The 27,950-nt window shown below is 37.6% G+C and overlaps 1 protein-coding gene across 2 annotated transcripts in view; it reads right to left on the bottom strand.

Annotated features, from left to right (window-relative positions):
• Nucleotides 1-27,950, bottom strand: part of chrm4a (cholinergic receptor, muscarinic 4a) — a 48,141-nt gene that overhangs the window by 3,347 nt on the left and 16,844 nt on the right. For both annotated transcript variants that reach the window (XM_044109798.1, XM_044109797.1), the window contains 5 exons: nucleotides 22,803-23,401; nucleotides 19,806-19,960; nucleotides 19,108-19,309; nucleotides 16,064-16,144; nucleotides 7,482-7,751 (listed from right to left, as the gene is read on the bottom strand). In XM_044109798.1, the coding sequence (XP_043965733.1) occupies nucleotides 7,482-7,751; nucleotides 16,064-16,144; nucleotides 19,108-19,309; nucleotides 19,806-19,960; nucleotides 22,803-23,401 (1,307 nt within the window). The remainder of the gene's footprint in view (nucleotides 1-7,481; nucleotides 7,752-16,063; nucleotides 16,145-19,107; nucleotides 19,310-19,805; nucleotides 19,961-22,802; nucleotides 23,402-27,950) is intronic.

The raw sequence follows: 27,950 nt of genomic DNA, 5'->3' as shown, positions 1-27,950 counted from the left end.
TATCAGTTAGATCATAAAGTAGACATGTTCTCTGTCCCAGATGTGAAGAGGTTTTGGTCTGAAATGTGTGACTCAATGCCAACATAACAACTAAAAACCTCATGAACAAGCTGCTGTATAAACATGGGCTGCTAGGTCGCTCAGGGAAGAAGCCATCTCCAAAAGACACAGATTACAGTTTGGAAATGCACTCATGGACAAGAACATTGAGTTTTGTAGATCTATCCTGTGGTCTGATGGCTAAAGGCAACAAAGTCGATGTTTTGGAGTGTCCATCACAAGGTCGTGACCTCAGCCTCAGAGAACATCAGTGGGCAGAGCTGAAATGGTGAGTCTGTAAGGGATCGACCAACATTCCAACAAACTATTGCTGAAGGAAACCCAAACATTTGACCAAAATCATACAGTTTAAAAGCAGGTAAAACTTGGAATTTAAAGAAAGAAAAAAAATCTAAAAATTTTCACTGTTTTATTATTCTGGTATCTTGCAAGTGGAAGGTTTAATATAAGAAAGATGTGTAAAAATGTCAATGACTTACATTCACATTTTTACACAGTGAATATAAATCTCTGGTTTCAACAGTATTTGTGAACTGCAGCTATTATAACTTTAGGAGGACATGATTCAGTGTTATGTGAATAAAAGCAGTGAATGTCATTACGCCCTTGCATTCAAACCAAGCATTTTCAAAGGCATTTACTTTCAACAGAAAGGTATGAATTATTCAAGTGCAAAAAAGACATCTATTTCAACGGATGAACCAGTATTCTGCCTTTACATAACTACAAGTAACCTGTTTTGAATTCTAGCTTTAACTGTTGTGTTAGAGCCTGTTGCACAGAGACATCATTTGTTCCACATCTTTAATTGCATCTAAATACCTAAAATAACAGTGATGGGAAGAAAGTGATTTTTGAGAGAGCATGGCTGAAAAACCAGCAAAGAGTTAAAATAAAAAACAAAGTGAAGCAGCCAGAAGAAATGTTCTTGTTTAAACATAACTTGGTAGATTTATGCAGAATTTACTTTGAAAGAAGCTTTTACATCTAGTAGATGCACTGGAGACTTCATAAGTGAAGCCATAATAGACAGAGGCTTGTTGTCATGTCAACCTGTCCAAGACCTGAACACGGTAGGTTCAGGTGACATGAGACTCTGTGTAGCTTGGTGGACATAACCTAGGCTGTAGTCTGTCTTGGGCTAGAAGACAGACCACAACCATCCAAATAGACAGAAATAAACTGTTTATTCCCTTTGTGATGTTTCAAGAGTTTATTTCTGTTTATTTGGATAGTTGTAGCTTAAAAGCAAGGAAAGCCAAAATGCAGTTTCTTTCTTATATTACATGAGTGTTATGGAAATTTCATTAATCAAAGAATGAGAATCTGTTTCAATAATAAGCGAAAGATTAATATTTGTCTTTAAGTTGCTTTATTCGAAGGCAAAGCGTTTGAAGACCTGTCTCACTGAACGCAGTCAGGAGAAGAACCCTGAACACAGTCACATGACATCGTTATATAGTCACAGCAAGGAAAAGACCCACCCAAAGTCTGACCTTATCTCTATTGCCAGATGGACTACAAACACAATCCTTACCCCCACCTATCCCTCACCTCTTGGAGGGATGATTTTATGGAAGGAAAGAGCCAATAAGGATTTCAGGAGAAACTTCTAATTCTTCGTTGTCAGTTACTCATGGGTTCAGGGTCAAACAAGGGTACAACCTACATTTCATACGTCAGTCCTTTAAGACAATTACCAGGTTAAGCATGTTACCCAAGAGGTCTTCATGTCTCTTATACTATCACAGCTGCAGAAACATCTAACATTATCTGGAAACTTCTTTAATGTCAAAAAACATCTTGCAGAAATACAAAAAACACAGCAGATATAATCAGTAAATAAATGCTAATAAGTATTAGATGATAATGAATACTTTATTGATCCCCAAGGGGAAATTCAAGGTCCCAGCAGCTCAAGACATTACACACAACATTATCAGTTATTATCAGTTCCATCAAAGATGAAATAAGGCTAAAAACAAAATTTTCTATTACAAGAGCAATAAAAAAAATCCTTGAAAGTGAACATATTGGTAGAAAGTAAAGTGGAAAAGGAAAAGTCTGGAAGGACAGGGATAACCACAACTTTGAGAAGGTATTGAAGCAAAACACCTTCAGTGGACAGGAAATACCAAAGGCTTGGAGTATGGTTGAGCCATCAAGAGCCATTGCACTCAGACATATCCAGGACATGGACAGTAACCATCTTGTTCCTTCAGGTAAATCCTGAACCAGAGACAACATCAGAAGCCGCTAATCTGAAGTGAGGAGACAAAGGTTTGGACCGGATCGGTGGTCCAAAGTCTTTTCTCTCGTCTTGCCTCCATATCATTAAATGATAAATGGACTGAACTTATATAGCAATTTTCCAGTCATTTTAACCACTCAAAGCGCTTTACACTAGAGTCACATTCACCCAGTTACACTCACACACATTTATACACAGATATGCAGATCGGTAGGCAATTTATGGATCGCCAACCAACTATTGAATCAATATAGTTCAAGAAACTCAAGAAAGCTTAGAAAGTACTAACTTCAACTCAACTACAAAATATAAGAAATATGAGCATTTATGAAAAAGTGGATTTATTGTACTTCAAGGGTAGTGCTGTAGTGAAACACAGGCATGTAGGATTCGGTGTGTGCTTCACCCTCTCTTTTTGTGATGGAGATTGAGGCTGTGCTGTCTTTTATGCTCAATTTGAATGAGCAAAACCCAGTGGCAAAAGCTATATGAAGTAGAGATTGCAAAAGCAATATAGTCCAGTAATGCATGTATTCATGCTAGACCTTCTAAAAAAGTGTCAGCAGTGCAATCAGAGCATGGTGGATCAGCTGTGTGATAACAACAATGATGCAGCCACAGATGTTCTTTTGTTGATAAAATCATGAGGAGACTGCTCTATGTTGTCGTGAGCTCAGCCGTTCCTTTCCTTCTTCTGCAGCCATGATTCAAATACAGCTAACAGAGTTTCTGGTATGGTACTGATTATTCATGCACATCCCTAACTCAGCATGGTACCATGTGCAAGATACTAACAGCAAATCTTGTTCTAGTCAGTCACATCACCACAATGCATTCCTTGCATGTTGCACTCATTTGGAAAGACAGTGAAAACCAAGAAGAACCAATAACATTATTGTAAACTTAAAGAAGCCACAATCTTACCACTTAGAAACCTTTCTTTTATAAGAAACATTCACCATTGTGCTTCACAGAAACAGAGAGGTACCTGATGTTTGGAAAAATAAATTTGCACCGATCGTCTTGATTACCCTCTTTATATTTAACCCCACCTGTGATCTGTATTCCTCGTCGGGTCCACGTCGTGTATGTCTAGTCTGCCTGTGTCACCAGTTGTGAGCATTTGCCCTGCACTCCTCCGTACTGCCTGGACTTTGTGTTTCTGTATTTTCTGGATTATTAAACTCGTCATTCATCCTACCCGGGTCTCAGCATCTGCCTTCACCACCACTCTCACCCAAATCATGACAACTGACATGGTTGGTTATGTGGAACGACTAATCCCGCGGCTTCTCGGGAAGGAACACTTCCCAACCCCGGTTACCATCGAGAGGGCACACCGCCTGGGGAGAGCGTTGGAGCAGACCTCGTGAAGTTTCTGAACTTCAGGGTGCTCTGTTTGGCCAAAGACAAGGAGACAGTACAGTTGGATAATAATCGGGTCTCATTTTACCCAGAATACAGCATCGAGGTGCAACGCAAAATACTCCCTTTCAACGAGGTAAAGAAAAAATTACAGGAGAAAAATATTGAATACGCCACCTGCTAAACCGAGGATTCGACACGGAGGTGGATTTAAACTTTTTTTTTAGCCTCATCTTAGGTGGAGACCTTCCTGTCCACTGTTCGGGATCAGGGATAGAACATTTCCTTTGCGAGATGACCACGCACCATGATTGTTAACGGTAAAATGTTACATAAAATAATCCATAATTACTGGCTGTCCCTCAAATGTTAAACCATTTCGTGTAATATCGGGCGTACCTGTGCCTGATAACACCACATGTGTGTTAAGTAGATTTTGTTAAATATAGTTATTGAGTGTTTTCTGCTGGAGCAATCATATCCTTCTGTTTTAGAAAATTGTTCTCTGCTGAGGATACCACAAATATTTAGAAGCGGAGTTTATCCCACAGTTTGTTTTTTGTTTACTGGGGATTAAAGTCTGGGTTTACTTTTTAATTTATTTTTCTTGGGATTTGTGGGACACTCTCTCTATGGGGTTCATTCTGTGAATATTGAAAGCTGTAAACTTATAGCAAAGGGTTTAAGATTTCTTTATTTTGTCCAAGTTATGTGCATCTCTTGTTGTCACTTAACCAGAATATTTTTTCATATTACTTAAAATGAATAAGACAGGACTACTAAACTGTATTTTGTTGAATGTTAGAAGAATTAACAACTCCATTAAAAGGAAGAAAGTTCTAACATATTTTAAGAAACAAAGCACAGACATCACCTTTATTCAACCGACCCATCTCACAGATTTAGAACATTTAAAGTTGTGCAGGGATTGGGTTGGTCATGTATTTTATTCTTCTTTTTCATCTAAAGCTAGGGGTGTAGCCTTGCTTATTAATAAAAACCTTAGATTTTAGTTAAATTATATAGAAAATGATAGATTAATTTTGGTAGATTGTGTAATAAATACAAACAGGGTAATACTTGTATCCTTATGTGGCCCAAACTTAGGCAGGCTGGAATTTTTTAATGATCTAATTCTAAAACTGGCAGCGATTGAAGCTTCATGTATATTGGGCGGCAACTACAACCTGGTTCTAAATCCATCAATGGATCGCTCCTCTCCTAAACCTGTTACACTACTCAGATCTCCGGTGGCTCTGGCTCAGGGCATGAAAGAATTAGGATTGGGGGAATGTATGGCGTTTACATAATACAACCAGCAAAGACTATTCATTCTATTCCAATGCCCACAACACTTATTCAAGAACTGACACGTTTTTGACCTTGCATCCACTTTTGTCACAAAGTAAACCCTGTTCTTATTTAGCAGCTACGATTCCAGAACATAACCCCATACAAATGAAATTAGAATTTAATCACTGTTCCTTAACAGGGTCAACAGAGAGAAAGACACATCAGCTGCATAATTATTTATCACAATAGTTAACTAGAATCTACTGGGAGGAAATCTTATTCACAGAGCAAAAGTAAAAACCTTGTTGTGAGGCGACATTTGAGCCACTCTGCTGACTACCCACCTTCTCCTGAAATTTGAGACAATTTTACTAGTAGTAGCATCAACACAGATGGTAGGGCCAGAACTGGACATACTGGAGAACATCAGAGCTGTTGCCTCATTCACACCCAGTTTGGCCAAGTGCTTTTAAAGGCAAGGAGATGAGGATGCTGTGAAAGTTGATTTTTGCTGCTGAATAACTTCAAATTAGCTTAGCAATATTTGGGATCAAATGTCAGTTCATTCTTTTGACATTTCTTCCACTCTGGTGTTTATTTGTCTGGGCTGAGACACAAGTGATGATATCCTAAGGACCAAACCTTAACTTTTGTTGTTGTTTTTATGGGTTAACAATGACACAATCTGACATTGTGTCTGACTTGTTACAGCATTACAGGCCAGAGAATCTTTCTTTGTCAAACCAGAAGGATTTGGATCATCCTGCTAATTCTATTACCAAAGATAACCTGAGAAAATACAAAAAGCAGATTTAAATTATGGCGAAAAATCTAACAGGCCATGAAAGCTAACAGGCTGCTGTTAGCCTTTAGCCTAAATGAGTACATCTCTATGTTTTGCTGAGTTTGCTAACAGTATTTATGCAGAAAATTTCACTCCTGCACAAATAAAGCTTCAGAGTGCTTATCATTTGGATAAACCAAATTGGATCATAACAAGACTTGTCTACATGTGTTTACACGGCCCACAGCTTCCCTCAAACATAATGTCCCTGTGGAGCACAACGGCAAGGTGCTCTAATTGAATAACACAAGTAACTGGACATTGTTCTGAGTTTTCCCAGTAGCTATTTTCTCACTGTGGAAAAAAGTGGCTTTTACACACTTTATAGTAAAATGACTCTCCATAGTCAGTTCAATTTCACAATTTCTGTTAAGCCACAGTCATGAAACATCCTCAGAAAATGCACTCACACACATTCTGCCGGGTCAAATGAAAGATGAAAAAAGTCAAGAGGCAGAAGACAGAAACCAAGAACAATTACTGTAATTGTGTTGCCATGTAAGCGTGAAAATGTGTATTTAATAGCCAATATTTGGGAAAAAAGTACCTTCATGGTGAAAACAATGGGATTAAAAATATTCACACCATGCCCAGAACAATAGCTAAAGACTTTGTAAAGATACACATCATTTACAGTGAAACAAGTCGTGTTCTAGGCTGAAAGGCCGCTTAAGAGAAGAAGAAGCCAGTATTCCAAACCAAACATTCCGCCAGAGTACAGTTCAGGAATCTACTCATAAACAAGAACTTTGGAGACATGTCCTGTAGTCTAAAGAAACAAAAATGTAAGTTTTGAGCCCTTCTGATTGTTGTCATATTGAAAATGAAATAAAATTGAAAAATTTTATAAATTAAAATGTCATCAAGAAAAAAAAAAAAAAAATCAGTGGAAATTAGAGTCTACAGATATCAGCCAGAAAGTTAAAGTCTAAGGGTAAATGGATCTGTAATCCCACCAGTAAACATGCCACAAAAAAGTTTTTCAGCAAAATTTTTGTGGTGCTAGGATTAGGTAGTTCTTTGGTTTATTTGGGAAAACTGCAATGGAAATGTTTTTTCTGCATCACACAAGTTAGATGTTGCCGCTGGCACAAACCAGAAATAAGAAAATAGGAAGTAGGTGGAGGATCATGACACAGCTTGTTTTTTAACACGTGGACAAACTTATTCACACATGATTTAAATTGCATTTCTCATTTAATGGAAATACCACAATTGTGAAAATGTAATTGTTTGACATTAGTGTAATACTGACAAATCTTGCTCACATTTGCAATGGTTTGTTTCAGAGTGGAACCCGCCTCTCGCCCGGAACGTTAGCTGGCTGCGACAGACTGGCGACCTGTCCAGGGTGTACCCCGCCTCTCGCCCGGAACGCAGCTGGAGATAGGCACCAGCAACCCTCCCGACCCCATTTAGGGAAGAAGGGTGTAAAGAAAATGGATGGATGTTTCAGAGTGAGCAGGAAAGTCCTGAACCCAGAGGACTTTAGTGAGTGGAGCCTAAAGGGTGTATGTGAATAACTTTGGTAAATCAGATGATTTAAAAGTTTAGTTTGTTCTAAGTCAGATAGTACAAAAATTTTGTCTTTTATATACAGTATATGGAAATATGTTGTTGCAACACTATCCAGTTCTCACCACATGCCTATTCAGTGTAAACACTCACTTTCTTTTCTCTGGCAGCCATCTGTCTTTTCCTCTTCACTTGACTTCTCGCGATGCTGGCAAACTTTCTTGCCACAGTTCTGGGGCGGCTGATTGGGATGGAGCGCCTCTCCGCTCCCTCCACTGGTGGGACGATCTCTATTGCTGTGATGCATTCGTCGCCCGCCTGCTTCGTTACTATTTTTATCTTGGACCACCTTGACGATGGGTTCATCTTGGTAAGAGCAGAGTTGGATGTTGTCGTGACAACTGGATTGGGATTTGTAGCCACCTGTAACCAAAAGTAAAGAGTTTTATTAAAACTCACCATGATTTCTCTTTTAATAGGGTTAAAACTTTTCTTTTTCATAAAGTGTTCGGTTAGAGTAGCTAACAGTAGACTGTGAGAAGATGGCGGCTCACACTGAACCAGGCTCTACTGGAGATTTCCTCCTGTTAAAGTGAAGTTCTTCTTAACTTTAAACATTCCTAGGAGGCACAGAAGCTCTTCTCCAGCAGCAAACCAGGTAATTAGCAGTAAGGTCTCACAGCAACTCAGTTCCTGTGAGACCTTAAACGGTTCAGGTGAAAGTTAATGTTCTACAGCAGGGGTTTTCAAAGTATGAAAGGGTGAGCCCCCCTTCAAGGAGCTTAATGCCTGCTGCGCCTCCCCGTGAAGGGGGGCAGAGTTCTAAAAACTCCACCTTCAGCCCCGCTCTGGCCAAAACCAGTGATGGCATAGTTACTTTGAAAAAGTAACTTTTAATCGGACTACTGATTTACTCCTCGAAAAAGTAACTTAGTTATATTACTGACTACTTGATTTGGAAAGTAACTAAGTTACTTTCCAAGTCAAGTAGTAACTAACTGCAGGATTAAGTAACTTTTTAGTTACTTTCAGCAGCTGCTAACAACAATGCTCTGCCTCCTGTGAAAATCACATTGATCTTTGCCAATACTTAATTGTAAGTTATTTTATAATGGTAACATCAACAATGTGTCTCCACTGATAAGGTTGAACTGAAGAGGAGATTGTACAAAAATAAAAAACATGAGTAATTTGTGTGGTCCACTGTTGTCTGGAAAACTCTAAGAAGGATTTTAAAGCCCCCCTGCCTCCAGATTCTGCGTTACGCCCCTGCGTTTGATGTCGCAGCGCACAGAGCTCCTCCTGCAGCTCCACAGCTCAGATGGCTGCGACACTTACCGTAATATTAATAATTATAACGGTGCTAACTTGCCATTATAATCATTGCCAACTATGGACACGTTCATTCGTGGCTGTTTTCACGTTTATTGCGCTGTTCATATTGGTCTCGATGTTTGCAGTTTTCTGGAGCGCAACGCGAAGCTCGACGTCATTCAGAGGTAATATATTAACTTGACATTAACAAAGACTCAGCGGGACGGATCATCCAGGAAATGATGAACAGGGAGAGACTGACTAAAACTACCTTAATGACGGACAAATTCTGGGATTTATTATGAGTCTCTGCTTATTTCCAAGCCCAAATGAGAAACTTCACGTTCAAAAACGAGCCCAAAAAGGCGCAACACGCCACTCATTAAATTTGCAAGCGACTTTTAAAAAATGAAGCCCAAAGCCGCTTATAATAATCGAACTTGGCGACAGAAACTGAAAATATTCCAGTTTTTCCACCAACAAAATGCGCATCTCCCTCCATTGTTTACATTTCTGTCGCATAGAGACGTCGGTCACTCGACAAGACGAGTAGAGGAAATACGATTAAATAACAAAAGAAGATAGTAACGCAAAAATGATTTTGATAAGTAACTGTAATCTGACTATTGGATTTGAAATAGCAACGCGTTATATTATTCGTTACAGAAAAAAGTGGTCCGACGTCAGTAACGTTACTGACATCACTGGCCAAAACATCCTCTAAGGTGGGAAACATTTCCACTGATCCCCGCTCCACACGCGCACCCCACAGTACCAACTTTTTCCTAAATCCACAGAGTTGATCGTGTGCGTAAAAGACGTTTCTCTCACATCAGTAGACAGCAAGCAGATAGCTTTTCCGGTTTATTTTTTTCCCTCGCACCGCGCCTCCCCTAAAGTGCTCTGGCGCCCCCCAGGGGAGGCGCGCCTCACACTTTGAAAACCGCCGTTCTACAGCAAGTCATTAACACTGAGCTACCAAAAATGAGGCAGTAAGTACAAAAGAATGGGCAGTTAATTAATTGAACATAAAACCATGTAGTTGGGATTTTAAATCAAGAACATTAACTAAGTCACATTTTATACTGATTTGCTGCATCAGTTGAATATCTGCTGAAAGAGGCTCAACATTTTAGATTGCTTATTTAATTTAATTTTAATGAACTCTACTGGATATAATGGATGATCTTATTGTCCTCCCAGTTTATATCTTCTTAAATGGAAAATGTTACATGCAAAACAAACAAACACAATATTTTATTATAGTTTCATAGAAAGTCATGCCACAAGTATCCAGTGACTTTTTTTTTTTTTTTTTACCCAGAAGCACACTTGGGCACACCCATCCATTATAATTTGCTAAATACAGTTTTAAAAGAAAATAAAAAGATTTTGTTGCTGGAAATGCACAAAAACATTCTATTGACCAACAAGAAGTTAGATAACCGCTGAAACCAAGGCAAATATCATGCTAATGTTTGTTTCGTTAAAATATTAGTTGTATTTGTTGTGTAGATAAGGGAGGAAGAATTCACACTTTTTGTGCTTTCAATTGGAGAGAAAAAGCTAATGGCCCAATTCAGACTGATGTTCTCCATGATGTATTGGGTTATGTGGATGTTACATTTTTGTGCTTCACTGACTGCATCCTAGCCAACCTTCTCCTCACAGATTGAGGTTAGAAGTTGGTGTGAGGGTGGAAGAGAGAGGCACGTTATTGTGGTCAGATTTCCCAATCCAAAGATTTTTGAAGAACTTAATGTTTGCAAACATCTGTGTTGAATAAACCTTCCATCTATCCTGACAGTTTCAAGTGGAGCTAAACAAATAAGAGTGAGACCAGAAGTGCAAAGTCTTAATCCAACAGGATCGTTGTGAAAAACTGAAGCAGAACTACACACAGTTATATGCCAATATATATATGGAAACATATATGTCTCACAGATGAATGAGTTTGGTGTAAAATCTATCAACCACAGGAAAAAAACCAAAATACAACAAAATGAAATGATTTCTGTACGTTATGAGCTCAGCAAGGAAGAAGCCTTTACTCCAAAATTGACAAAAAATTATTTGGCAATTTGCAAATGGAAATATCTTTTCAGTTTTAGAAAAAAAAAATTCTCTAGCATGATGATAAAATAAAATTGAAGTTTTGGTCATAATTTCCAGTTCTGTCAGGAGGAAAGGGACGTGTGTACCAGGTCATACATGTTCATGAGGTAATTCCTCCAATTACTACAGATCTGTATGGAAACTGTTCAAGATGAACGAAAATGGAAAATTAATTCTCTTTAATTCTGCAGTGATATTAAAAATGGAAACAGTCACTAAAATAAAATTCATCTCAGACATTGAAATGTGTGTGAACAGTTACAGTGTGTAGAAGAAACTGGTTTCAGCTGTGTTCTTATTTAATTCAAGGCAAACTTTAATTAAAATATTTTCTAGTGTTGTTCATAGAATATTGAGAAGACTCAAGAATTAGCGTAATATTTCCGTTCATTGTCATGAAGCTTATCTTTTTCTGATCATTGTCTTCTTTTTCTAAAGAAGCTGGGAGGTTCTGGGTTCAAATCCCAGTCCAGGTTCTTTCTGCTGGGGCCTTCCATGTTCTCTTCAGGGACTCTGACTGTTGGGTTAATTGGTCTCTTTAAATTACCCTTGGGTATGAATATGTGTGTGCATGTCTGTTTGTCCTCTGTGTTGTGATGGGCTGGCAGCGTCTCCAGGGTGTAACCCGCCTCTCACCTGTTGACCTCTGGAGATAGGTTAAATAGATGATAGATGTTAATATATAGTTAATAGATGGATAGAATGTACTGCTTTATCATGATTTTGGTTTTATTTTGTAATAATTAAAAGACAATGAATTAAAGGTTGTAAGATGAGGTTTCTAGCTGTATTATTATTATTAGTAGTAGTACTGTAGTACTAGTAATATGTTAATTTCTTTGCACCAATAGGTTAATTTCTTTGCAACTTCTGCCTATAAATAAACATTTTCCAGTCTCTAATATTTCTGTTTTCTGAATTTTTTAAAATTGTTTTTGAAAGTTTATGGCATTGATTCAATAAAACTATTTCTGCAAGACTGACGAAGGCTGTTTGGCAATCACATATGCATTCAAACTGCAACAAAGTTCACTTCAACCAAATCGAGGCCTAGGTTTTTTATTGGTCAGAGGTCGATTAACATCCCCAACATAGTAGAGTTTGATTAAAGAACAAGGCTGATGTGAATTCAACGTAATTCACATATTTCCTAAAATGTGTTTTGGTTGCAAAGTCAGATTACAAAAACCAAATAGGCCATACATGTCTAGCCTTTTTCTTTCTTTTACACACACTGCTGTTCTTTAGAAGCTCTGTAAGAGTTCCAGAGCCTACTTGCGTCTGGGTTCACCAGCAAAATATCTGAAAGATAAGCAAATATGAACCAGCAAATTTGTGTGCTGATAAGAGTCGCTGCATTCTACTTCTATCTGCAGGCGTGAAACATGGTTGCATGTGATACGAGTATCCACGGAAACCAGCCATCAGGTAGCCATGTGTAGAGAAAACACGGCGATCTCAGCGTCTTGCCTCATGGAAAGATGCTCCCCCATGTCTTTTCCCTGGAGTTTCCTGCTGTGAGAACTCATCTCCAGCAGAAGATCTCCCGCCCTGAACAGCTCGTGTCAACAGCATCTGGGGAAAATAGCCGAGCCAAATTGTCTGTAGAGTCTTGTGAGCATCTCTCTGTGTGTGAATAGACCTAATGGGAACATTAATCAATGATGTGGGGTTTGAATGTACTAATAATGGATTTTCTTTCCCCACTGATGTGTAAAATACAGACCACTGAGAATTTCTGTATCTAAATACATGGGCGGGGCTTCAGGCAAGAGGAATCTCTTTCAACAGTTGTTTTGGCAGAGTTTCATAGTTAAAAACTGGTAAAAAAAAAAAAAAAAAGCCTCAGCCTGAATGCTAAGAATAAACTCAGTGGGGAAAATGGTTTGAGGATGTGTGAAGAGCAGTTTAAACACCTGGAACAGTTTGTTTCTATGAGTTAGAGAAAGGGGCAAAGATGCTCCAAGGAGAACAAAAAATATTACTTTGATACATTCTGATCTAAAGAAGCAATGGCATTTAATCATCTTTTTCATTTTAATCTGAAATATATAAACTAAAGGACTGATTTTCTAAAAACTAAATGATTTTGCAAAACCAACTTAGTTTTGAGGGTTCCCCTATTTGTGGATTTTCTTCACAGAAAACCGGCTCATTCATGGCTTTTTTTCGTAGAGCATATCTGAAATATTAGATAGAAAAAGGAGCTTGGGAAGCTGAAGGGAATGGGTGCTTGTGCTTGAAAAAACAGCCAATCTAGAAGCACCGCTTATTTTCCTTGGTGCTGATTGGCTGCATCCCCAGCAACAAAGATAACGAAGGTTGTGGAAATTAGCTAGCAGTAGTTTTCATTGTATTTATGTATATTTAGGTACATTTGGTTTTTGAACCATCACAGGGTTCACCGAACTTGTGTACATTACAACCACAACAAATTGTCTCAAATTTCCAAAGCCCAGCACTGTTTGTAACACACACTTTGTCAGAGTTTCACAGTTAAAAACTGGTTAAAAAAAGGCTCAGCCTGAGTCTTTATCAGAGAAACCTCTGATAACCTCTGATTAAGCAAAAAAAAAAAAAAAAAAAAAAAGTCAAATTCATTTTGCTTAATCGCGGTGTTTGGAAAGCTGATTTACATTTCATTAACCATTCATTATATGCTAAAAGGGTTTGTTACATTTTCTACTTAGGCCAGATATGACTGGATGGTTTATCAATTAAATTATAAAAAAACACTTTATTGTATTTACTGAGAAAATTTTTGATGATCAAAAAATTATGAAATGTGTTTCTGTAATGGGGTCAAGACAAGAATTCTGTAATGGGGAAACTTTTTTTTTTCAAATACATCCAATTGATATTAACTCAAAACATTTACATGGACAGATTTCCAGTCCAGTTAGACTGGAATCATAAAACAACACATTAGTAGATCATATAATGCCACTGGTAAAGACACTTATATCACTTTGCAGGTACAAACAGGATGATACTTATAACCCAGAAATGATGCTGCGCTGACATGGCCTTCTGGATATTATTGAAACAGAGTTAGATTCATATTTTCACAAGGAAACTGAAGAATAAATCAAAAACAGACATATTTCAATATTCCTACTGATCTCTACAATTAAATTATATTCCCATTCACTGTTACTATTATTTCACTTCTAGTGCAAATACGCATTAACAAAATACGTTACAGTAAAAATGATGGTGATTGAAGTAAGGACATTACCTCAATCATTAATATTATCAAATCAGCTGCGTTTGCTCTCAACTGGATACATTATGATGAGTTACATGTCTGTAATGATTATGTTTCATTAACCAAAATATTAAATGAATTTATGTAACACTAGTTTCACTTTTGGAACATATTTTTTTACTGAAGTTCCTATTTATTTTGATGCACCTTTACTTAATCTGTGGAACCCTGACATAATCTGTACGTTGTGTTTGCGTCAGAGATCAGAGTCAGACAGTGAAGGGTTAAAGTTAAATGTTACTAAAAACATTTCAGAGCTCCAAATATCATCATACATAGTTATAACTGAAAAGGTGTGAAGGAGCAGGGAGGCAAAGGACAACACAAGCAAAATTTTAAGCACAAATTCTTAAAGTGTTTCATCGAGAAAAGGTGAAAAGACATCAGATGATGATATGAAACGGTCATATATAGCTAAAAATAATCCAGACGTGGTGCTGGACATCAAAAACACAGAGCAGGTCAGTCAGCATCTGAAGAAAAATGTCCAGACCGGCATCAGATTGTTTTAAGTCAAACCTACTGTCTTTACATGCAAATTCAGACTGAAAGTTCCATCTTGTTTTTTCTGGAGGGGAGTTTTGGAGGGGGTTTCTGCATAATGGTGCATTCATCTGAAAATATTTGCATACATCACTCAAACAGAGCTGCCATTTGCTTCCCTTTTTGTGTCATTATATAATTCTCCTGCGTGTCATTGTGTCCATTTTAAGTTTGACACTAAGCCATCACTAAACCACAAGAATTTATTACAACTGGGTTTTAAATCTCTAACGGCTGAATTGACTGGGTTTTAAGAATTATGTAGGAATTAGTCCAAATAGAACAAGTCATCTTCAGAATTAGATGCTTTGACTTTAAAATAGCGACGTCCAAATCCAGGAGGTTGTTTTCATCTTTATCTGAAGCTCTGCTGCTGCATTCTTCATATTACATCCTGATTCAGTGAATATTGTCAAAGCACTTGAGCTATTCACCAAGAAAAGTATCTTTTTTGATCTGAATCTAAATTATACTGGAATAAATTTTTTAAACTTGGGTAAATTTGAATACAATCGGAATAAACATGTCTGGTTGTAGAGTGATTTGAGAGGATTTATGTGAAAATTTCCTATAATAAGAAACCAAATTGAAATAAACGATATTAATATGATGAAGTTCAACTAAACTATCATGTAAAAGCTCTGAACATCTTTGCTGCGTAAAGTTTCTGCACAAATAAACTTTTTGTGTATTGGAAAATAAATCAATAATAATAGTATTTCTGAGCTTAATTGGCTGTCAAGAGAGATGCATTCCTCATTATGTTTGCCTCTAATTGTCTAGTCAGTCCGTATTGAATGGAGCTTAGAAAGAATCAAGAAGGTTTCGTCTGAACTCACTGAAATCAGATTCAGAATTGCACAAGATTCTGGGGGATGTAGGCAGATGAAAGACTAGCCGCTCAACCTCTCCTAGCCAGCAAAACAAAATAGGTGGCATTTACCTACTCACTCATGTTTTGGATACCTAGAAAAAACCTGCTAATCAACTTGTGTAGCAGCAGCAGTTTCAGGTTTCACCATCATGTTTCATAACTGCTTTAAAAAAAACAAAAAAACAACTGGATAAAACAGGAACGGTCACGTCAGCAAGTTGGCAGGATTTTATATTTGTAAAACAAAAAACAAATCAATCATTATCAATGCTGACTGATATAAAAAGCTTATGTATATCACTATATGTTTTTCAGCCATAGTTATAACACACATATACCAGTAATCACCCTCTAAAGGTTGCAGAGATGCTGCATTTGCACTCAGAGAAAAGGGGGCTGAGTACATTTGCACACCGCACTTTCAGATATTTATTTGTAAAAAGCAATGTTTTGAGTCATGTTGAATTTTCAAGTTTCAAAGTTCAAGTTTAATGAGGCAAGGAATATTCTCTTACCACACAACTGAGCAGTGCTTTAATGTTACAGCCTACATGAGTTACTGACCATGTGCTTCCGTTTATGACCACTGACAACAATATTATCCATATTTTGGACACAAACCTCAGACGTCGCCTCGCTGTTGGCCTTTGGTTCTGTTGGCGGGATAAAAGCTGTGGACGAGTCATTGGAACTCTCCTTTTCCTATGAGAAAGAAAAAGGTACAAACTCTAATGCCACTCAGTTACGTAATAAATTCAGGCTCAAAATACAGTCTCTCTGCTTTAATTTGAGGGCACTCTGAAGCTGCAAGTAGGGGTTAGAGGACTGCAGCATTCTGCAGATGGCTATGAATTTAGAATCTGCTTCATGGAGAGCTGTGAGAAATTCTCATTAGATCTTCTGATTAATAGAGCAGGTAGGAGGATTGTGGGAGATTCTATACGTGGAATCTGCATTCTGACTTTAGTCTGTGAACTGACATCAGCGAAAGTGAAAGGAGCCATTCTTTGACTGGAAAGAACTGAAAGAGATACAGCGAACATCGAGAGTGGAAACCTTCCCCTTTCACTAAAACAGAATATACCAATGAACCCAGGCACACAGAAAAGCTACATCAGGAGTTTGTGATTAGATGGATTCCCTCCATGGTAAAAAACCAATGCCACAGGTACTACAGGCAACAAACATTAGGGGTGCTTTTATTATACTTCAGGCTCATTTCAGCAAAAACTTTTCATCTATCATTACCATTTCTTGAAATGAACATTGAAAAGTGCTGAATATATAACTGTATCCCAGAGATCAGTCAGGTTACTACAAGCAGTTAGTTTCTGATTCTGATCAAGCTGCAGATTTAAAGAACCAGATGTTAAAAGATTTTAAAGAATCAGTACTTGGGTTCAATGTACCAGACATCCAATACAGTTAGCCCCCAAAATCACCTACTTTCATGACCTCTGACATCCATGCTCCTGATTCTATGGGTGAATTGTCAAACATAGCAGAGTTCAGTGAAGAAGGGTCCACTGTGATGAATGTTATCTCAAATTAATGGTGAGAGTACAGCACTCTGTGGTGCTGCTTTGCTGCTGACCAACCGGTTAGACACACAGTCCTTCTGTCTCACAAACTGTGGAAGAGGCTATAATGCTTTACAGTGTTGAATAAAAACAACTTGGCGAAAGAGTTAACAACTTAAAATCACAATTTTCTGAACCAAAGAGAAATGTTGGAACATTTAAGGGAGAGATAAAAGACAGATTTTTCTTTTTGGGCCACAGACAGTTTGTTGGATAAATTCCCAAACACTGATATTAAACTATTATGCACTGTGGTAAAGGCACTAAAGTAAGGGAATGCTATGGTGTTTATGATCTACTCATCTAACATCAGTGATCATAGATCAGTCTGAATACAAGAAAATACTTGAAGAAGTCATGTTTCTTTACACAAAGGAGTGGCCGAAACTCAAACAGGTGGGGTCAAATATGTTGATTCTGAGGCAACACAGAAAGAAGCAGATCTCAGAAACAGCTAAACATCAGTTCAGTGGTTCACTACATTTACAAAGTTTTCAGTTTACACAATAAATGTTTGACTCTGTAAATTACAAATGGAGACGCTTATGTTAATTTGGATGAGCTAATATCCATTTTTCACCTGTTTTTGCAGACTGATTGTATATTTATCCTTTGTTGTCCCACAGAGGGCAAATTCAGGTATAACAGCAGCGTGGACATACATATTTACACAAAAGTAAGAGTAATAATAGTCTGTACAAATCTACAACAAAAATTTGATACTGTGCAGTTATTAAAACAGCATAGTCAGATTAAAAGTGATGCACAGCTAAGTAAGTTAATTTATGGCAAAAAAGTAGAAGATATGTATGAACATATGTAAATAAAAACAATAAAAAATGTGTGAACCTATGCAAGAAACAACAAACTGATAATACAGTACTTGAGATAAAATCTGCGGAAGTTTGTGATGTAGAGAAGAATGATCTCTGTTCCCATGACATATACCAAAATAAAAGCTATCACAAGGATTTTGAACATTTTATAGATGTGCTATTATTTTGAATCCAACTGTAATTTAGCATAGACACTCCATGCTCCCGTATAGCTGCTGCTGGAGCTGAAACAGAAGGTAAAGACATGTAGACCGGGGGCATTCATCCTTCAGAACAAAACAACAAAACTGACAATCATATAGAAACGCAACGCTCTGCCTGCACAAAAAAGTAACAATGAGGTTTTCAGTGTTGCTGTGGAGATCTGTCTCAGTTTAATTGGGGTGTGGTTTCTCAGTTTTTAACCAGTTTCACCTTCTCTCTCTCTTTATCTTAACGGTCCCCTCTATCATCATCTTTTTCTTCCTCAGCAACACCAACACTCAAAGTAGGACTGTCCTTTAACCTATGGCTCTAATAAATACATGAACCTATAAATTTAAAGCTATATGTGGCTTTAAATCTACATATAGCTAAATCTAAATATAGTTTTAAATCTATAGCTTTAAATATATAGATTTAAAACATAGATCTATAGATTTAATAGATCCACAGCTTTAAAGCTATGTATAGCTTTAAATCTATAGAGTCACACTTAAAGTTTTTCAGCATTTTTCATGTGTACTCTATTAGCCAAGCAACATTTCATTGCTAAATTCACTGCTGTGTCTGTGCAATGATAATAAAATAAGTCTAACATGGTCAGTGTTCAAAGATGTATTTAGAGTTTTTCCTCCTCATTTTCAAACATCTAGACAATTCCAAGTGAAAGCAACAGAAGGAAAAGGGAACATGAGAGGATTCAAAACCAGAGAGGATTTAAAGAGGAAATTCAGGCCGATACCCTGAGCTGAGGGAACGGTCAGTGTTCAGCTACACAATTACCGGAGGGCCGTGAATAAATGCAGAAATATCTCTAAGACCACATCTTTTATTTATCATTTAAGGCCATATTCACACAGAGAATGTGATAATGCTGATAAGCTTAAATTCCAGATTTCTTTCACTATTGGCAACAACACAAGAGATAAACATCCTGCAAGTTTAATCAAAATGGATGCAAAAACCATTGTATTGAAGCTTAGAGTTTAATTTTTCCAACAACTTAACTTTCTAATGTCTAATAAGGTTTAGAATAATAAGTCAGTACCTGTGCCAGTCTGGGACTTGGGTGCCCCAGGGCTTCGGCTTGGGAAGGTTTCTGTTCCTCCACCTGGCCGTTCTTCACTCCATCAAGGGCGGTGGTGGTGGAGTCCAGGCTGGCCTTGGGAGTGGAGCGAGGACTGACCTGAGGGCTGGTATCGTTGTTGTTGTTCTGCTTTATCATGTGACTCTTTAGCAGGTTGGGAGGTCTGTGGAACAGTTATTATATTAAATTAGAAAATATGTTTAAGACTCTAGAGAATGATTTTGGACATTGCCAAAACTCTTTCACAATAATCTCAAACAGTAACTCCTTTTTTGTCTTGCTTTCTGATATTAAAACATTCTAAAGTTATCCTGTTTTATTAAATTGTTTCAATTTTCTAAATGTCAGAATAATTACTTATTTTTATCTTTGTGACTTTCTTTAAATTTAGACTCATTATGTCATCAGTTTGGGATGATCTTGCAGGTGGGTAACGGTTTGATGAGTTAATTCATGACATGATGTTATCAGAGCCACACTGAAAAGTTTAACCAGATTTGATGTCAGAGTGAAGAAAAGATTGCATCATTATATACAGGGTATGCAAACCTCTGGTATTTTTTTAAGCTAGGTTGAATTTGAGAAAAAAAAAAAAATCCCTGTTATGTCCAGAAGGTATTTCAAAGAAGCTGGATGTTTAATTCACTGATCAATCTTACTTGATTCCCTTCTTCTCTTTCTTCTCAGGTTTGTGTTTGGAGACTCTGCTCCTGGAAGCCAAGGAGATGTGGATGTATAAGACTGTCATAATAACGACAGGCAGATAAAAGGCAGCTATAGCCGTCCCAAAGGTCACTGCAGGGTTAGAAAGGAACTGGAAGAGGAAACAGAAAAAAGATAATTGTATCTGTTCACACTCAGAGGGAATTAAGATATGTAAGAGTTAGATACACAGGCAACAAACTAAAGTCCAATAAAAAGCATTTTGCCTTTACTTGACATATTTACTAGACTAATATTGAGACTGACCAAGGCTTTGCTCTGACTAATACAAGCCATGTAGAGACTATACAGAACTATTTTTGGTCAAACTAAAAAGATATTCTCACAAACTCAGCTCTGGTTGCATTTATATTAAGTTTTCCACCAATTTTGAAACTGGATTCTTGAAGGGGTGGAAATTATTTTTTTTGTAAAAAACCCTCTTCCAATAATTAACTACATATTTGATTCAATTTGGCTTTCCATCATATATTCCCACTTGAAATGTAGAGCATTCTATGTCATGTTTTTAGGCTGTGTGTATAAGGAAGAGGAGTATCCAGAGAGAAGTTTCATGAAGAAAGACTGGCTGGGATTCAAACCTGAGACCTTCGTGCTAAGAAAATACTGTCAAGTTGTGGCAAAATCATTGTCATTGTTGGGTCTATTTTAGTTCCTAACCTGCAAGGAATCAACCACAGTTAATAAATATGTTTTTTTCCATTGCATATCTTCCTCAAAATCCTTATTGACATCTTTATTTTACTGAAATCCACTATCTAGTAAGTAGTCATATTTTTTTCCAGCATTCATCTGCCACATAAAATAAATTATTTCATGTGAATGTAATGTAGAATGTAAGTAAGCTACAGTTAGTGTTGGCACATACTGACACCAGTAGAATGGAAACAGATTTGTTGGATATTTCCAGGATTTATTTCACATTGTGATGCCAACATTAGGAAATGTTGCAAAACCAAAAATAATTCATCTTCACTGGCAAGATTGCTTTTGTTTAGTTTGACTGAAGTTAATTTTTTTTGTTCCATCATTTTCTCACAGCTGAGACTGAATACTGAAGATGAAAGCCAGGAGACATTACCACCTTATTTAGGTGTCACCTCACTGTGATCATTAGAACTCACTATGCTATAAAAAATAAATATGAAACGAAAATAAAACAAGTAAATATGAAATGCAGATTTCAATAATTTCATTTCTTATGAAACATGAACGTAATTGCTTTATTAAATGAGTGAAACAAATGCACACCAGTAAATTTGCTGGGGAGTACCTCAGATTTGCTAAAGATGAAGCTTTTGGAGTGGCCTAGTCAATGTTCAAACACAAATCTTATGGAAATACAGTAAAATCAATTTCAAAAGGCCTTTCAGGTGATTTAATGACTTGGAACAAAGAAGAATTCTTAATATCTTTAAAATATAGAGAATGTATTTAATGAAGTGATGGTCCAGTATTATTTAAGCTGGGTTCCACTGAGCAGCAGTAGATAACGTACTTAGTGTCCAATTATTTATAAATCACATTAGTTGCTTTCAGAGGGCAAACCTAATGGCCTGTATGAACACAGGTAAAGGAGAGGGAGAGGGGGAAATGCAAAAGTAGTTTAATGATCTTTTAACCTGATATCATTTTTGCATTATACTGTTATGTATGCAAACCAGCTGTTGTTTACATAAGGACTGTAGTACAGTGTGGTCCTCTTCTAGAGACCTTCCATGTGAAACATTGATCAGATTTAAACCTGAGAAGCCTATCCTGCCAGAGTCATTGTGCTGCACAATAGTAAAAATTGAGAGAGCGTCTGCTTGATCGACTACATTACCTTTAAATTTAAACCACGACTTCAACACCAGAAAGTTTCACTGTTTGCAAAACGGCAATTGACCTTTTTGAGACGGAATTGCTTTTGAGATGACAGAAACTCATTTTTAAGAGATCAAGATTAAAACATAGTGAGATCATAATTCTCAGAGTCCAAGAGAAAATTACTTCAAGGGACAGTATTGTGTATTTTCCAGACACAGTGCCATTTTCCATCACAATCACATAAAAGGTGTTACCTTCAATTGTTAGAAGAAATTCTATATATATCAAATAGCACTTAAAACAAATTTGACTTTGTAATTTAATGCCTTGAAATTGGGCCTCTGTCTCTTTAAAAAGATCTGCTCTTTCTGAAACTCCATCTTCAGAAAGTCATCACAACATGGCTCCTCTATTAACTCTAATAACATTTTATCATTGTTTCACTGAGAGTAGCTCCTATATTGAGCTCAGCAGTCCCACCACGTGTTTGCTAATTGCTGTTGGCTAGTCTGAAGGAGCTGAGTGGGGGAGATTCTGAGGAGGGCTGCTCTGTAAGGGGGAAGCTTGGTGGTTTGTTCTCAATAAGACTCTTGGCAGGCAACAGTGTCCCTGTGGAACATCTTCAGATCCAAACCATGAAAATCAAAATTTTAAATAGTCATGGTCATATGTCCTTCCTTCCTTTTTTTTTTTTGCTTATCCCAGACTCTCTCACTCACTGTATCTTCAAGTAAAGAAAACCATCCATGTTATCTCTGGCATTGGCTTGATGCAGTTGACTAAATGTCAGCAGTTACTTTTTCTGGTTTATGATTTTTTCTCTCCTGGTTTAAGGTGAACAGGAAAAGGGTGTTCCATGGTTTCCTTCCCAGAGATTTAAATTTAAAAAGATTTAAAAAGAAAGTGGAAGACAAGACTTTTATTTATCTTCTTTCATAAAAATTATTGGCATCATCATGTGTGTGAAACTAATTTGTATTCATACAAATGAAGACATGAAGTGAGTTATTTATTCCAGTAACTTCCTGGAAACTAATCACTCATAAAACCCAACTTTAAAAATGCTGACCTTTCCTCTCAGTAACGTGGAACATTGACAGTCGTACTTGACCTATAAAATGTACCTGAATGTAGCATTCTCCTGCTGGTACTGTTCGCTCCCCGACAATGAACTGCCAAAACAAGATGGCTGGAGCCCACAAGATGAACGATAGGATCCACGCTGCAGCAATCATTAATCCCGCCATCTTGGTTGTCCTTCTGGTGGGATACGTCAGGGGTTTGGTCACGCAGAAGTAACGATCAAAGCTAATGATCAATAAGTTCATCACAGAAGCGTTCGAGACGACGTAATCTAAAGCTAGCCACAGATCGCAGATGACCGGTCCCAGTGGCCACGAGCCAACAATGATGTAGACTGTGTATAAATTCATGCTGAAAACTCCAATAATCAGGTCAGCACAGGCCAGGGAAAATAGAAAATAGTTATTGACAGTCTGTAAGTGCCGGTTGACTTTGATGGATAGCATGACTAGTATGTTTCCAGTCACAGTCACAAAGCTCAGAGATCCAGTCACCAAAGCAATAAAAAACATCTCCAAGGTTTTATACGGACTTCCAGACCATGCATTGTTGTCGGGAAGAGAGCAGGATGTTGAACTGTTGGTCGACTCATTACAGGAGATGTTGGAGAACAGGTCAGCTGACTGGTTACCCAACGACCCTGAGGGAAAAAACAAAGACAGAAATTAGAAGACGGTGGGGAACCATGAAATGTAGCTAAGTTTGAAATCTGCAATCACTGTTTGATATAGACAGTGCCTCTACTTGTATTTCTGTATGCTTCAGCAAACAGATTAACATTGAGAAAGAAAAGTAAAAAAATGAGACCGAGATTGTGGACAGGTGTTGGAAATGATTTCCGTTTTGGATTTCACTACTGGAAACCATTTGGAAATTAAAACAGAAAACCCAAAACATATCAGATCCCCAAACCCATCCAATTATAGTCCATGCATAACCTGAAATAAACACCTGCTGGCTGCACTGCCACCAGGAATCAGATGGATCCTAAAACACACTGACATCTCTGCACACTTCCACATTATGTTTTTGGACACTTTTGACAGACAATGTTCTACATGATAGACAGATACAGATAGATGAGTGACAGCAGTTTTAAAGATGGGAGATGCCTTGTGTGCTGATATTCATCTCAAATGATGTGAGGATTGAGTGCACTGAAGAAACTGACTGACTCCAGCTGTCAAGCCTCAGACCCAGAAGGAGCAGCGTGGCTTTGGGAATGTTGAGCGGATCAAGGTTCAACTAGTCTACATGTGTGCATGTGGAGAAACCTTTTGACTGTAACCCTTAAAGTTTTTTTGGTGGGTGTTGCATGAACATGAGGTTCTATGAGTAATATAATCAAAGCAAGCAAATAAGACTCATTTCCAGTAGGGATTGGACTACACCGGTCCTGTTATAAATAAAATTCTGATGAAAATTAAAAAGATAGATCACATTTTTTCTGCCTTCATTTCATTGACTCACTGTTAAATCCAAAAAAAGAGTTTAAGATTCTCATGGCAGGCTCAATACAACCAGGCTGCTTGTACTGGGCCTGGTTTTGGTTCTACTGGAGGTTTCTTCCTGTTAGAGGGGAGGTTTTCATTTTCCTCTTCACTGTCGCCTCATAAATGCTCGATAATAACTCAGGAATATAGTTTGGATGTACAGTATTTATATTTCTTTCCTACTTACGGAAGGTTTCTGTTTATATCATAGGTTTGTGGTGCCTTTGTATTCTAAAGAAAGATATAAAACTTCAGATATTTCACAACGAGATATTAACATTCATGGAAAAACCTTACATAACCTTATATTAAATCAGAAAGTACGACGGCCACCGTAAGAAAGACTTACAATATTCAATTATGCCGCACAACTGATCAGTACAGTTTTGCGAGGTAACGCAAAAGGAAAAAAATTCCCCATGTTCCCTAGGGGGCTCCGTAATGGCAAAGGCCATTTCCTCAAATTTAAAAATAAATTGATGTATGAACATTACAACACCTAAGGAAAAAGTTTGCAGCTGTCATCTTGTTCAAATAGCAAAACAATTTGATGGTCAGACATGGGATAGCATCTAAATGGGTCCCAGTAGCTTAAACTTTATGAAAGTGATTTTTTTTTCTACTGAGATAATCCTGTTTATAACCATTAAACTTGAACTCATCTAGAAAAATCAAGTCAGTTACAGTTTTTCCATTTTTTAACCAGGGGGCACTTACATTCTCAAAAAGGACCAACTTTTCATCTCATAAGTCATTAAATCATCATTTGAAATCCGCATTGTGTGAGTACTTTAGTTACTTTTATTTATTAGTCTGAAACCTTGAAGTTTTTTAAAAAAATAAAGAGGAAACGTGCAGAAGAAACTAGTGGTGAAAAATACTTTTTCACCACTAGTTACAATAAGGAGATTTCCAGACAAAAATATATAAATAAATAAACAAATAGAAGTAAAGTCACATTATAGCCTTACAAAAAACTAACTCCAAGAACCTCCAGGTGAAACACTGGAACAATGGAAATAGGTCATGTGGTCTGATGAGTGCAGATTCACCGTACTACAGAGTGATGGGAGCATCAGGGAAAGAATAACGGCAGATGAAGCGATGCCCCTGTCATGCCAAGAGCCTACTCTATAAGCCTGTGGGGGCAGTGTTATGATTAACTCCCGCTGAGGAATCAGAGCTGTTACAGCGAGGCAACAATGGGATGCTGAAAAGACAGCAGGATACATGGCATCATGTATGCTCTGGAGGCAGAGAAGCTTTTTCATATCAACATTAAAAAATATGAGAAGCTGCCTAACTGGAGCCCATGGTTCCTACGTGCAAGAAGTTGAAAATTACTAGCTTTGCTTGTAAATTAACAATAACAACCGTTAACAATTAACAACCGTTGAAATCAGATGTTTACATTCACCATATAAAGGAATTATCTTTTTTTTTTATTTGTTAAAAATTCCAGTTTTCCATCAGGATTTCTAAAATTTGTTGGATTTACTACATGCCAGAATAATGACAAAGGGAACATTTTCTTTTTTATTATTTTCTTTTATCTACTTGTTCACATAAGTTATATAAGCTTAAGTTTTAAGTCTATGATGATGTCACAGCTTTGTATGCTTCCATTTGATTTACAGCAATTCAGTTACTTAAAGGCAGAGGTGATCTAAATCAAAACCTCAAACACTCCTCCAGTGACATCACTGCAAAAATAAAAATAAGTAAGTCAAGACATCAGGAAGGGAACTATGGACTTTTAGTCCAGGTTTGCTTCACTCTTGGTTACCAATCTCCAGCTACCTGAACTCTCCACCTTCATCTGTTCAATCAGTTATCTGCAGGTTCTCAGTGGAGACAATCAGCAGCAACAAAATCAGCAGCTAATTGTTATCCATGTCCCATGGAGCATCTGTCCCAATCAACTAAGCAATAAATAAAACTTGTATAAACTGCACCATAAAGAGAGCAATGAAACTCTAAAAGTCAGCTCACTGTTTCACCATATGGTGGAAACAATTCAGATACACATTAATGAACCAGCAGATGTTCAGAACTGCAGAGCTGTCAGTCATTCCATACTTGTTTCTACAACTTATCTCCATCTGGAATGTAGATTGGGGGGGAGGGGGGGGAGTGTACTGTGCAGGGCCTGGCTGCTGTCTTATCCACACAGGCTTCTTTCATTCATTCAAATTACATTCAAATGATGGTTAGGTTTAAATTGACTTTTAGGTTTTAGGTTTTAGGTCTATTTGGTATATTAAAATATGAGATTCTTGTTCAGACAGGTATTTATTTTATTTTTTCTTATTCAAATTTAACCAAACTAAACCCTTTCCTCATGTAGCCACTTATTTACCAGCAGGCATAAATTTATGATTGAATAGAACAGAAGATAAACTTCCTGGATATGAGATCTACAAGATCCACAAGATAACATAGGTAACAGGGTGTGTCCAAGTTGCATTGGCTCTGGAGGCCCCTGCTGGAGTGGAGGGGAATTGAACTTGACACCAAACTGGAAATTTGGCAGTGTTAGAAAAAAATGGAGCGAGTGTTTTCCCTTGGTTCTTTCTCTAATTCGGTTGTCAGTACGGATGGATGATTAATTAAATTGTCCAGAGAGCTCCGCTGGTCTCTGCGGACTAGTTAAATGATTTGAGATCGATCTGGAATCTGCCTCAGGGTCCCTAGCCCTCTCTAAGCGCCTCATGATGAGCCTTAACGAGCCGCAGCTGCGGGGCCTGCACCTGCCGGTCACACCCTGGAGAGACGGATGAGGACAAAAACACCCAAACCACCACACACAGCTTTGTGGATCCCAACTGTACGCCTTGTTTTGACGTTTACACCTGAAATTTTACAATATGTTTTTGATTTATAATATAAATACATTAGGGAACATAAGTATTTGGTAACCTTTCCAAGTTTCTCCTCTTTCAGAGAGTAAAGGTCAGTAATTTTCATCGTAGACCTCAGGTGTGGAAGACAGAATCTAAAAGAATGATTCAGAAAAATCACATGATTTAGGATTTCCATGCACGTTCAGACCTTGTCGAGGACCAGTGATCATGAGAAAGGTCAAAGATCAAACCAGAATTACACAGAAGGATCTGGTCAATGATCTGAACTGGGGTAGGACCACAGTCTCAAAGGTTGCCATAGTAACACACTACACAGTCATGGATTCAAATCTTGCAATATTGGGCATCTTGCTATAAAAAACTGAACTATGGGAGGCTGGTTTAAGAACTATTAATCCCACAATGCATTGTGTGATGCATCGTGTCAACACAAGGCCTCTGCTGAAGAACTGTTATGTGGATGGCATAGCACTGGTGTGTTATGCCATCCACAAAAAAATCTATAAAAAATATTCTCCATCCATCCATCCATTTTCTGTTCACCCTTGTCCTGAGGGGTTGGGAGGGTTGGTGGTGCCTATCTCCAGCTACGTTCCGGACGAGAGGCGGGGTACACCCTGGACAGGTTGCCAGTCTGTCGCAGGGCAACACAGAGACAGACAGGACACACAACCATTCACACACACTCACACCTAGGGAGAATTTAGAGAGACCAATTAACCTGACAGTAGTGTTTTTGGAAAAAAATTCTCAGTAAGCAAACAGAAAACATATTCTCTCTAAACTAAAACATGAGAAGTTTGGTCAGATTAACTTCAGTGTATGGTTTCAT

The sequence above is a fragment of the Gambusia affinis genome, linkage group LG24, assembly GCF_019740435.1.
Source record: "Gambusia affinis linkage group LG24, SWU_Gaff_1.0, whole genome shotgun sequence".
Taxonomy (NCBI): Eukaryota; Metazoa; Chordata; class Actinopteri; order Cyprinodontiformes; family Poeciliidae; genus Gambusia; species Gambusia affinis.
Note: the sequence above shows the minus strand (reverse complement) of the source record. Positions and strands in the feature narration are given on the sequence as shown.